At 38.8% G+C, this 13,971-nt stretch overlaps 1 protein-coding gene across 9 annotated transcripts in view; it reads left to right on the forward strand.

Annotated features, from left to right (window-relative positions):
- Nucleotides 1–13,971, forward strand: part of LOC124711469 (serine/arginine repetitive matrix protein 1-like) — a 145,790-nt gene that overhangs the window by 72,128 nt on the left and 59,691 nt on the right. For all 9 annotated transcript variants that reach the window (XM_047241566.1, XM_047241569.1, XM_047241568.1 and 6 more), the window contains one exon: nucleotides 9,921–10,135. In XM_047241566.1, the coding sequence (XP_047097522.1) occupies nucleotides 9,921–10,135 (215 nt within the window). The remainder of the gene's footprint in view (nucleotides 1–9,920; nucleotides 10,136–13,971) is intronic.

A 13,971-nucleotide genomic window follows, 5' to 3' on the forward strand; every position in this document is an offset into this window, starting at 1 on the left:
TTGTGAAGCAGACATAGAAGGATGTTAATAAAAATATTCTAAAGAAAAGTAAATGACACATGTCCCTGAAGCGAACAGAGCAAAATGCTGTAATTGGACTTAAGCTGTTCAATTATGAAAAACAGCCACACTTTCAGGAGCCCACATGGCTGTGAATATGGAGAACTTTCAGCTTTGTAATTGAATTGACAACAGTGAAAATTTTGGCCGCGCAGGGACATGAACCCAGATTTCCTGCTTATCGCGAGCTGTCGCCTTATGATTTGGCTGTCTGAGTATGACCCACGGCCAGACCCAAACTTCCATTTGCTGTCAACCCGGTGTCTACAACCAGTACATGTACATCTGTTATGTATACTCCCGTACAGGGGAGACATTTTACTTGAAAGTCACTTGCCCGCTGGAAGCAGTGTTCCTTTGGAGAATCGTGCATAACACGGGCACTGCAGTATCGTAGATTCTAGAACATACGGAATACAAATTAGACTGGCATGGTAAGCAAATGACAAACCGTACATTAGGGATATGTGAACATGCAATCACAAGTTGTCGTCGTCGACTTTTTTCTTCCCCACAAAAACAAAACTGAGGGAAATACTTAAATTCAGTGAAGTTGGTTTTCAGGTTTACCAATATACACACCAATAGCACAAATTACAATTAAATAAAATTTTGACTTGTTATAAATAGACAGAAGAGACCATTACACTTGCTAATTACAAAAATGTGTTACTTCCTGCTTTTGGGAACGTGGTACAGAGGCAGTATGTATCCTAAAACATACACTATGAATGCAAATGAGATAGCGAGTGAAACATCTCACAGGCCTCCTCCGAAACACCTCAGAAATAAAGCACAAGTATCAAACTTGAGAGGGAATGTTTAACTTCAGGAACACAAAATACTGAAATGTACAAATCCACATACCAATGATACAAGGCAAGAATTACAGTCAAGTAAGTGTTAGACTTAGTGACATTCAGGATGCTAATCCACCTTCAATGCATTGACAAAAGTATGGCCAGTAGAGTGACCAGGAAAGAACAGTGAATGACACTTCATGGTACCAGAGTAGAAGTTTGTCTCGTAAACTGCCACTAACCATTAACGGGCTCCAAATATTTAGCTTACAATAGTTCTTACATTAGGCCAGAGGCAGTTGTGGACAATTTAGGTCACCACGTCCACAAAGGCAGCAGGGATATTGCTAAAACAAACTGTAGCATGTGGCCTTGTCACCTCATGCATAGAGTAAGACCTCAACTTTCCAATAGTTGAAAGCACTGCCCGCGAAGTAAACATCAGCCATCAGAACACGGAGCAGCCCACCAGGGCAGCGAAGCACAAGCCATGATTCCAAGCATGGCTTCATCCAGCTGCCAACTCCCACCCAACCTCCAGCCAACACCCTCCTGAGTGGACAGCCCAGTTACGAGCTATCTTGCCCTTAAATTCTCCTCGCATTGCTGCAGGATCACCCAAAGAAGCCACAACTTAGCAACACAACCAAAGTAGTTCAATGAGTACCAGAATCCATATTGGGATACCTGCTCAGCTCATCTTTGTCAATCCTCAAAACAAAATGCTTAACTGTTAGCCCAGCCAATGACCAAAAAAGTTGATTGGGGGAACAAATCGTGTACTTGTAAAATTCTGCACTGCACAGTAAAAATCTTGACTGGTGGGCTATGAGCAGTGGGGTGGAGGGTGGCTGCAATTGCCAATCAGTACTGATACAGCCAAAACTGAACACGCTAAGTGGGGAGGAAGGACAGGCAAATTGGATGTACTTTGTTGGAAAATGTGGTAATGGTACATACCACCAAGATTCCACTGTAATAAGAGCTAAACCAGTTTTAATCAATAATATTAATTAATACTATTGTATTTGTAAAGTAAAGGTACAAATAAGTAAATTCTTTAGAGTCTTTATTAAGCATGTGATTTTGCGGTATAGGTTAAAATATTTTCATAGTTAACTTAGGAAACCCAAATCTGAATTTAAATTTACATGAATAATTCCATGGTGGCGATTATCTGGAAAACCTGGAACTGTCAGGGAATTACATTTTACTTGGAAAACTCAGTGAAATCACAGGGAATTTCAGGAATTTTGTAAATTCTCAGGGAATTCTGTATTTTTTAAACAAACTTTGTAAAGTAATTCTGTTGAGCTTTATAAATCAAATTTGAAAATCCTAAGTGTTTCAAACTGTGCTATTTATTTGAATATTGGTCCATTTAAATTATCTGTTTTAAAACTGCACTTGAACTACAGCTGAGAGGAAAGAAAATCCTCAAGGGCCTTGCCCTCCTCCCAACCACTCACTGTTAATTTCGCAGGAGCTTCTTATGATATCGTCTTCCCATACATGGAATTCTCAATTTTTTACCCATGTGTGAGTAGCCACCCTGAATTGTTACAATGCAATAAATTGTCAGAAAATAAAAAATAATTATTTGAAAGCCTTATATGCTTTCCACATTTCAAATTTGTCTTACAACTTTTAATAAGTGCCAGTTCTACATATTACCTGCTACAGGCTGCAGTTACTAGTAAAATAAAATTTGGTTTCAGTATGTTCCCATTGGAATACCATCATGAAATTCAGCAAACAGATTAACAAATAGTGTATGATGACATACATTTTCTTTAAAGAAAGCCATGTTTTGGAACTTCAATAATTAAAAAAATAGTATCACGTATTTTAAAGTTTATAAGTAATTGAATAAAAGGATAATAACAAATGTAATTGTTGGGTTCAAATTATTGTTGTTGTTGTTGTTGTTGTGGTGGTGGTCTTCAGTCCAGAGACTTGTTTGATGCAGCTCTCCATGCTACTCTATCCTGTGCAAGTTTCATCATCTCCCAGTACCTACTGCAACCTACATCCTTCTGAATCTGCTTAGTGTATTCATCTCTTGGTCTCCCTCTACAATTTTTACCCTCCACACTGCCCTCCAATACTAAATTGGTGATCCCTTGATGCCTCAGAATATGCCTACCAACCGATCTCTTCTTCTAGTCAAGTTGTGACACAAATTTCTCTTCTCTCCAATTCTATTAGTTATGTGATCTACCCATCTAATCTTCAGCATTCTTCTGTAGCACCACATTTCGAAAGCTTCTATTCTCTTCTTGTCCAAACTATTTACCGTCCATGTTTCACTTCCATACATGGCTACACTCCATACAAATACTTTCAGATACGAATTCCTGACAATTAAATCTAAACTCGATGTTAACAAATTTCTCTTCTTCAGAAACGCTTTCCTTGCAACTGCCAGTCTACATTTTATATCCTCTCTACTTCGACTATCATCAGTTATTTTGCTCCCCAAATAGCAAAACTCCTTTACTACTTTAAGTGTTTCAAATTAATGATATGAATATAATAGAGGGGAAACATTCCACATGAGATAAATATGTCAAAAAACAAAGATAATGTAACTTACCAAACGAAAGCATTGGTATGTTGATAGAGACACTAACAAACACAAACACACACACACAAAATTCAAGCTTTCGCAACCCACGGTTGCTTCATCAGGAAAGAGGGAAGGAGAGGGCAAGATGAAAGGATGTGGGTTTTAAGGGAGGGGGTAAGGAGTCATTCCAATCCTGGGAGTGGAAAGACTTACCTTAGGGTGGAAAAGGGACAGGTATACGCGCGCTCGCGCACACACATATCAATCCGCACATATACAGACACAAGCAGACATATTATAATATTATAATTAAATTATAATTAAAGGATACAAATTTTAGGTCTGTAAGTCAAATAGTTTTTGAGATATGGTCATCTCAAGGTTCCAGAACATACAGTAAAACCCCTTTTTAACAAATCTCAGGGGACCAAAAAGAGAGTTCCTTAAAAGAGGGTTTTCCTCAACTAAGGGTTTAGATCAAAATACACTAGATAAGTGTTCCAGAATCAAAATTGGAACCTAGGCTATTTAGGCCATAGAATTACTCCATAATCACAAATTAACTTTGTAATGCATACAAAAATACAGTGAACATGAAAATGTTTCTTGGCAAATTTAAAAGAACTCGATATATTTATAATACTCCCCCCCCCCCCCAAGATATTTTGGATGTTAGGTCACATCAAAAGTCATCAACTGGTATCTTGATTTAAAAGGAGAAAATTTTATTTCGCTAATGGCACTCAATGAATTAGATATCACAATAATGAATAAAAGTGCTATACTGTTGGAGTTTTAAATTTACCCATATTTAAAGGTGGCAACTTTCCACTTCTGTCAGTGTTCACGCACAATAATGCTGTCATTCTCTCTTTACTTTTTTGCTCCCCGTGACATTTTTTGCCCTTAATTGAAAGTGTTTGAGGTGGAAGGAGGTTATAGAATACACAAGTCTCATTGGCATTAAAAATATTTTTGGAATCATACCCTTGAATCAGACATGGCAAAGTATAACTTTTCCAATGCTCCACACTTTCATTGTCCACAGACGCACTTTCTCCACTTAAATTTTGGGTTGAGAGATTGTGACATTTTTTAAAATGATCTAGCCAGCCGTTAGATGCACTGAAGTTCTCATATCCCATCCTCAGTGCAATATCTCGCGCCTTCTCACGCAACACATTGCCACCTATGGGAATATTTGTGGCTCTTATTCCCTGAAACCAGTCTAAAAGAGCAGTTTCTACGGCTTTGGGAGACGACTCATGAATATTCTTCCTATTTGATGAACATGAACCGTGTGCTTCTAAATTTAATAAAGCCGCCTTATTTTTCATTATTCCGCACAAAGGTGATGGCGCCAAATTGTACTTCTTTGTAACATCGCATAATTTCATACAGGTATTGCGATTCTCTTCAAAATCTTGAATAATTGTTAGCTTCTTGCTGTATTGTCGGTTTTCTTCATTTGCTGGCCATATTACACGTACGAAAACACTATTGTAAGTACATTACACAACTACAGTGTACATTTAATGCTTTCACTTTATAGCGTCAGACACGACAGCTGGAGTGCTGTAGTGCAGAAGAATTGCGTTTTCAAATGATCAGTTTAACATTCACCAGTCTCGATAACTTCACAACTATCGATACGAGACCAATATCTGAACGCTATCACGGACATAGATTTTAAGAATGTGAATGATCAAAGCCTAACATTATGATTTAATGTCCAAAAACAAGAGGTGCAGCTGCAGACTGTATTTTAATTTGCGAATTGTAATGCACTTATTCCTTAAAAGCGGGATCTAAAAGAAAGCGCGATTCATTAAAACCAAATTTCGGGAACACTGTTTTTATGGCGTTATCACCGGGACCAACGAAAGTATTTCTTAAAAGTGGGTTCATTAATATGGGGTTTTACGATAACAAAAATCACTGAATTTTGAGAAGTTTAAAGATTAATAACTTAAAAATGAATGGTCAAAATAATCAATTTGTTATATTTTTCCTGAACAACTACTATTAATGTACATAAAATCACAGATCCCAGGAACTACACTATGGTTGATTTCACATGAACTGTCTATTAGTGTTTTTTGTGTTCAATACTTGTTATCAAGCATTTGGAGTGATTCCATGACGGGGAAGGATGGGTTGCTGATGAATGGTGTTGCATTGTTTTCAGTGATGAATCACGGTTCCGCACAACCCCAGCTGACCATCATCAGCAAGTGTGGCTGGGCAGAGAACTCATTGTTCTAATGTTTTGGAGAGGCACAGCAGTGTTGCATCTGGTGTCATGGTGTGGGAAGCTGTTGTGGATGATTTCTTGCCATGTCTGATAGTGACAGAGGAAGCTGTGATGGTACAGCAGTATATCATGCACATCCTGCATCCTCAGGTGTTACCTGTCATACAACACTATCATCGTACAGTTTTTCAACAGGATAATGTCCTCCTACGAATTGCACATATTGCTATGTACTGTTTTTGTGGTTTTGAGGTACTGCTCTGGCCAGCAAGATCCCCAGCTTGGTCCCCAATATAATGTATGGTACCAGTCAGACATCAACTCTATCCCAGTACCAGTACAAAGGGTGTTAAGGGCCATTTACAACAGTTTTAGGCCAGCTTGGCTTCCCATCACAATCAGTTCATGCATCCAGGCTAGAAAAGGTTGTAACATCATACTGATAATAGGGCTCATACTGCCAAGTTCTTTGTTAGTTTCATATGGTTTCGTAATCACTACAAGAACACCACATACCATCTCAAGCTTAAGTTCATTTCCTCCTCCTCTTATGGGATGCTTCACTGTTTGTCAGAAAGTGTAGTTTGGTGATAAGATAGGTGTGATGATATTGACTACTGGAGAAGTGTTGAGTAGGTGTTCGGTGTGCACCAGTTCTATTGATGATGAAATCCCAACAAGATTCAGACTGTTCGCAATGAGGTTTCGTAGAATTGGTATGGAACAGTTTGATGAGAAGAAAGAAACATTCATAAAGATAGAAAACTTGTAGATACGATCGACAAAGTGCTCCTATATAAAAGATACCAACCATTTCCTCCACCGACTCTCCACAATTCCTGTCCCTTTACCACATGGTGCCCTGCTCGTCACTATTGATGCCACCTCCCTTTGTACTAACATTCCAAATGCCCATGGCCTTACCGCTATTGAACACTACCTTTCCCAATGCCCGATGGATTCCAAACCAATAACCTCATTCCTAGTCGCCATGACCAACTATATCCTCATCCACAATAACTTTTCCTTTGAAGGCATTACCTACGAACAGATCCGTGGTACAGCTATAGGTACCCACATGGTACCATCCTATGCCAACCTATTCACGGGCCATCTTGAGGAATCCTTCCAAAAAACCCAGAATCCTAAATACCTCATCTGGTTCAGATTCATTGATGACATCTTTGTGATCTGTATTGATGGTGAAGACACTCTATCCCACGTTCCTCCAGAACCTCAACTACTTCTCCCCTATTTGCTTCACCTAGTGCTACTGAACCCAACAAGTCATCTTCCTAGATGTTGACCTCCACCACGAAGATAGCTACACCAGTACCTCCGTCCATATCAAATCTACTATCTACCAGCAATGCCTCCACTTCGACAGCTGCCACCTGTTCCATATCAAGAAGTCCCTTCCGTACAGCCCAGCCACCCATGGTTGTCGCATTTGCAGTGACAAACGGTCCCTCTTGAAATGTTCCAAAGGTCTGAATGAAGCCTTCACAGACCATAATTGTTCTCCCAACCTTGTGCAAAACAAATCTCCCGTGCCTTATCTTTCCAGTCTCCTACCAAGTCCCAAAGTCTGGCCACAGAGGAGCATTCCCCCTGTAACTCAGTACCACCCAGGAATCTGGAGGAACTGAATTACATACTCCGTCAGGGTTTTGACTATCTTTTGTCATGCCCTGAAATGAGAAATGACCACCTGCCCTCTGTTCTTCCCACCTGTCCCACAGTGGTATTCTGATGTCTGCCGAGCCTACACAATATACTCGTCCATCCTTACACTACCCCTGCTCCCAACCCCTTAGCCCATGGCTCATACCCCTGTAATATACCTAGATGCAAGACCTGTCCCATACATCCTCCCACCACCACCTATTTCAATCTGGTCACGAACCTCACCTATCCTATCAAAGGCAGGTGATCTACAAGCTAAGCAGCAACCATTGTGCCACATTCTATGTGGGCATGACAACCAACAAGCTGTTTGTTCACATGAATGGCCACCAACTAACTGTGGCCAAGAAACTAGTGGACCACCCTGTGGCTGAACACGCTGCCAAACATGATGTTCTTCATTTCTGTGACTGCTTCACAGCCTGTGCCATATGGATCCTCCCCACCAACACTAGCTTTACTGGATGCCACAGGTGGGAACTCGCCCTGCAATACATTCTATGATCCCACAACCCTCCTGGCCTCAACCTTCGTTAGTCACTTTCCTCACCAATCCAGCCGTTTCCCTGTTCCCATCCCAGCACTACTCATCCGTCATTCCACCGTCACACTCAGTCTTTTCACTTCTCTTCTTTTCCGCTACTTCCCCCCCCCCCTCCCCCTCTCCCCTGCCCTCCATCTAAACTGCAGCACTTCACTGTCTGCCCCCCCCCCCCCACCATACTATCCCTCCCCCTCCCTGCCCCAGTCTCCTCCTTACCCCCACCCAGTCTCCACTCCTATCATCCACTGGTGCTGCTGATCACAGTTCGGTTGCCTGAGCCTGCAGGTTTTTGTGTGTGTGTGTGTGTGTGTGTGTGTGTGTGTGTGTGGTGTTGTTGACGAAGGCCTTAATCGCCAAAAGCTTTGCTTATTTGTGACAGTCTTTTTGTTGTGTCTATCTGTGACTCAGCATCTGTGCTATATGGTGTGTAGCAACTTTCCTTTTCATAATATTATTATTTCAAAAATATATAGAAACAAATTAATAATTCACCATGCCATAGCAGCTTGTATTACTTATTACTGTTTCAACCAGAAACAAGTATGCCACTACATACATATTTGTTGAAACAGGTGCTGTTTAATGATTTACTGCAGTAGCTGTACCAGCCTAAGCATTCATAACTCTGTGGCATTTCTGTGGCAGCTCATAATTGTCTCTTAGAAATTAAAGCCATCAACACTTCTACATACTTCACACATTAATGCATCAGTTGGTATGGTCTACTTCATTTGTATGGTCAGATATGTTATTTCAGTTCTTACCGCATAGTTGTTACAATGGTTTAGCTTGCCATGTTAGAGTAACTGTAAGATCTTATCCATCTTTCAGTCCAGCTGGGTATGTCACCACCCATGTTTCTTTCCTAGTGACAGATTCTAGCCCTGTCACTTCAGGTTTTGCAGCTAACACTAGCCACAGTTTCACTTCTGCACAGCAGTGCCTTATCGTCAGATGCATATCTTTGCCTAGTATGGATCTCCTCCTCCTCCTCCTCCTCCTCCTCCTCTTCTTTAGTTGTCACTCTCATTGTCACTTCCTTCGCAGTCAGTGTTGCCTTAATTTGGGGTTCATGCTGGTACCAGGTATTCACCATATTAAAAACTAATTGGCTTTGAACCATTGTTACTTTTGGAAATAATGTGAAATAATATATTATGTAGAAGTCGGCAATACTCACAAGAAAGCAACACTCCTGTCTAGTGTTTTGTTCAGTTAGAGTATTGGTAACAGTGCTGTTTCATGAGAAGTTAATCAGATATTTCATCAGTGTGGAGAGACAACTGTTGCCTTTGTTGCTTCACCATTGATGTTCCGTTTTATGTAGAACGGGGTTATTTATGTGTCAAAACAACAAAAGAATGGAGCACATGAAACAGTCCAGATACACTTCAAGTTTCCAAGTAGAAATTTGGCTTTTCAGTTTACTCTTGTGCTTCCAAAACTTCATTCTTTCCCACCTGGCAGCCCTCTGTTACTCATGTTTTGTTTTAAAACTCTTGTCTCTGTTCTTCAAAATGCTCTTCTCTGTTTCCAAATTGTTGCATGTTTTATTTAACTCATCTAAACCATCTTGGACTGTTCCGAATCAGTTGTTCTTGGTTTGGTTTACGTTTTCCAAAAGTAGATTACTAGTTCTTTCAGTTGCCTGGTTGCAGTACGGCAGAAAAGGAAAATCTTTTCTGTTTTTTACCTGTTACAGACTCAGTTTCCCGAAATATGAATTACGTTTCTTCATTTATCGTTAAAAATATCTCGTTTTGATTTGTATATGTAACAACGTGTATTACAGTCACTTTTAAGAAGTGAAGTTTTTGTAATTTCGGAAATGCAATAACCTTTTTTGTTAACATGTTAGACATTAATAAAATTTACATTACCAAGGCTAGTGACAGTTGGCAGGAGCTGCTGAAATTCCATTTCCGTGGCACTTCTTGAAGTATCTGTTATACATTGAATTGCACACTTACAGAAAAATACATAGTTAATATTGTCTTGTTAATACAGGCTGCCACCACAGAAGTCAGAATCTCGGTCTCGGTCACGATCGCGATCCCGTTCCCGCTCACGCTCACGTGGCAGTTCATCGGCCTCTGACAGAGGTGGTGATTTTGGTGAAGGATCTGATGGTCGTGCATCTCGTTCCCCTAGCAAACATTCTAGAAGTTCAGTTTCAAGTCGTAGCTTGTCTTCATCTTCGGACCAGTCAGACAAAAATGCAGGTAAGTGTGGTATTTAGTGGCTAGAAGATGGGAGGATTTTTTTTTTAGAAGTCTCTCTCTCTCTCTCTCTCTCTCTCTCTCTCTCTCTCTCTCTCTCTCTCTCTCTACACTTTATGTATGCAGACTTGTCTCTCTTTCACTCTCCTAGCATTATTGTTTATTATCTATGACTTTACATAAAAACATAGAGTTGTGGTGTTTATGGCTTGTTTTTTGTGCGTGAAAGTAGATAATAAAATCGCTTATGAGGGTTACATTAGCTGAATAAGTATCTAAAACAAGAAGTATAGTGTTGGTTTGAATTTAACTTCGTACTGCTGGTTCATTACAAACTAATATTAAAAGAAATAATAGTGGCATCTCAATTTTTGAGAGTATACTTAAATGTGTTTTAATAACTTATAGATTAATTCATGTGTAATTTTGAATTGATAGTTATTCACTTTGTAGGTTTTACTTTAATACCTTATTTGCTCACAGATAGGGATGATTCTCGCTTAATGACACTTCAGTGAGTGAGTGATGTGGTACAGTGGTTTACACACTGGTCTGTTATTTGGATGGCATCCAGTTTAAATTTTCTTCGCGGGTCTTCTTAAGTGACTTCAGATCAGTGTTGCAAGGTTGTTTTTCTTATGACACCAGTGAAGAATTCCAGCACCATCCTTAATAGTTAATCTAGTGCTTTCCCAGTTGATGCTAATGTTCTCAGAATGTTTAATTTAAATTTGCGCTTTGAATCGGTTATGTAAAAGAAAGAATACTTTTAAGGAAATGCTATTTCATTTCTCTGTACAAAACAATACTTTCACCCTTTATTTTCTAATATGGCAAATGTAAAATATTCTAAAGGGAATGATTTCTGGTGCAGTAAATAATTGCATGTATTCCAATGAGTGTTCATGATAGTAATACATTTATTTTTTCTTACATTTATGCCATTTTAGACTGACAGTAGAGCATAGTCAATGTCTTTCACTATTTGTATTTTTCCTCCCATTTTTGTCAGTTTTAACTACTGTCTCATAATTTGTAATTTAAGTTTTATCGTAAAACTGGATTAAAACTGAGTTTTCCTAGTGATATGTTTCATTAATTGGATGTGGATTCATCAATTGTACAGCATAATTATAATTAAACTTTAGCTCCTTGAGAGGGCCCTCATGAAAAATGAGTGGTCATAGGACACTGAAATTTTATTGAAACAATTGTAAGGACATACTGGTATTGCATTCCAAGGTACATTAGTAACCAGCAGCCGTATTAGTGGAGCCTTGCATATTGTGTTACAACAGCTGTATGCAGGACCATGCGGTCTGATATTAACAGTTCAACATTCACAGGTGACGCTTGTCCTTGCTCTTCTGGAGTATTGATGCGCAGTAGGGGATTTGCACCAAATGCAGGATTTATACACCTTCGGACAACTGTGAAAGCCAGGAAAAACCTGGGAATTTTTTCCTAAGACCCGGTAATTTTTTAGAATTACGGGAATTTTTCATTGTTTTAGTTCCAGATAAATTTTTGTAATTCTGACTGGTAACAACTGATACTCTAACAGAGAATTTTACTTTAGCCTGCTACTGCAGCAATAAAACATAAATGAGAAAATAACGCCATAATAAAATTTTAATTGCGAAGAAAATGCACCATTTATGATGACGAAATACAATTCCACACAAGTGTCTGCCAGCAGCACATTGTGTCTTGGCTTTAGGATGAGACAACGCAATACTTCGTAAAAACAAACTACTTTAGATGAAAGTGACGTCACAACTATTTACATTTGTAATGGGTCGTTAAAAATACATTTTGAATGGTGGTATGCGAAGTGTTACTTTCAAAATAAATTTCTATTATTCATACGAAATGAATTTTGCTACATGTGAGAATGTGTGGTAAATTCCTTAAATCATTGAACATTTGACTCTCATTCCAGCTTAACTCCTTGAGGATCAGCCACATTTTTAAAAAATGTGTGGTATTTTAGTTCTTTCATAGATAACAAATTATACAATAACAATGGCAAAAAGTACAATTATTCTTTTTTTTTTAAAAAAAGTGCAAGGTGAGTGCAATTTCACACAGAAATGGCTTTTCTATGGAAAGTTAAAGTGCTCAATGGAACATGGATTCATCCAGGTAATCCACAAAATGTTCAGTGCATAGCAGTGAAATTTACAGCTGCTGGAACTTAAGCTGTGCTCTTTAAGGTCCTGCGAACCACACCATCAAGAAAAACACAGCAAAAAATTTTTGACCACCATTATTAAATGTTAAAGCTTAGCTTTTCTTGTAGCTATACTGTATGTATATTAATTTAAACCATGAACGTTTCCTGTTAGTGTGCTTGCATTACTAAACAGTGATGTTACTGTTGGCTGACTACATTGCATGTCTACGTTGCTGTCAGTGGCGAGATCCCATAACATGAACTACAGTTGTACAGTTGGCTGAAAAAAGCACATCACAATCTTAATTTCAGTACTTTGGAAGCTGCTATGCAGTATTTGCTGGAATTCATGTTTACAATTTTTAAATACAAAGTATGCAGTCTACATGTTGCGGTGTATCTAAGATCTATCCAGAGTGCATTGTTTTTTCGCTGGGTTTCGTATCTTACAGTACGAGGTAGTTCTATGCAAATGTATAAAACCTTAACAATTGAAATGCTTGATGAGTATTTCAGCTCTGATGGAAAACATATTGTTGCTTAACAAGGAAAAAATGTACTTTCACCGGGCTTACAGCTTATCTTCATCCAGGAAAAAACGCCTTTTTAAACAGGAAATCCAGAAAATTTTAGCCTTGTTGGGATATACAACCTAAAGTAGGATTGGTGGAGGACATTGAAATAATTTTTTTTAAAAAAGAAGAAATGACAGCTCATTCTGTGTTATCACAAAATAGGGGCGAGTGTGCCATGGATATAATACACCAATTTGGGTGACAATGATTAAAACAGAGGCAGCTTTTGTTGAGACAAGATGTTTTTGTGAAATTTCAATCACCAGTTTTCTCCTTAAAGTGTAGAAATATTCTGTTGATGCCCACTTATATAGAGAGAAATGAGCATCATAATAAAATAAATCAGAACTAGCAGAGGAAGATTCCAGTGTTCATTCTTCTTTTGTGCTGTTTGAGAGTGAAATGGTAGAAAAATAGTGTGAAACTGGTTCGATGAACCCTCTGCTAAGCAGATGACACGTACTTCAAAATGACGGCAATAAGTGATTCTTTTAGTTGAGGATGAAGTATTGTAGTTGCATATTTCAAAACCTAATTTTAAGCTTATCTCCATGACCTGTGCAAGGTTCACTTGTAGCTTGTAATGAAAAATTCCTAGGTTCCTTCAACACTGTCATTATTATTAACCGTGCATCATATATGGCATTGCTGTATAATGTGTTGAACATCATAAAATCATGAAAATAATGTTATCATGTTGTACTGGAAGTACGACAGTGGAGGGCTGCTTTGTGACAAAAGCCATATGCCAACTAATCATACGATTCTTCATAAATCAGTGTGGAGTGTCAGACATCCATTTTGTATGCAACAAATTCAGTCTTTTCAATGTGCGATCCCACAGGTCCCCCAACATCCTAGTGTTTTTGGCGACTAAAAGTACAAGCTGTAATTATATGGCTGTGTGCAGTTCAGGCCTACAGTTGCTTACTTTACACTAGTAATCTGATTGCCTAATAGCATTGTAAGATTAATGACATAGGCTTTCCTTTCAGTGTCTAGATACTGGATCGTGTCTGTTTCTGGGCCTTAAAACAAAAACTTGCCCCAATGAGGTTCATGCGATTAGGCTATTCCTTGACACACTG

Source organism: Schistocerca piceifrons, chromosome 8 (assembly GCF_021461385.2).
Source record: "Schistocerca piceifrons isolate TAMUIC-IGC-003096 chromosome 8, iqSchPice1.1, whole genome shotgun sequence".
Taxonomy (NCBI): domain Eukaryota; kingdom Metazoa; phylum Arthropoda; class Insecta; order Orthoptera; family Acrididae; genus Schistocerca; species Schistocerca piceifrons.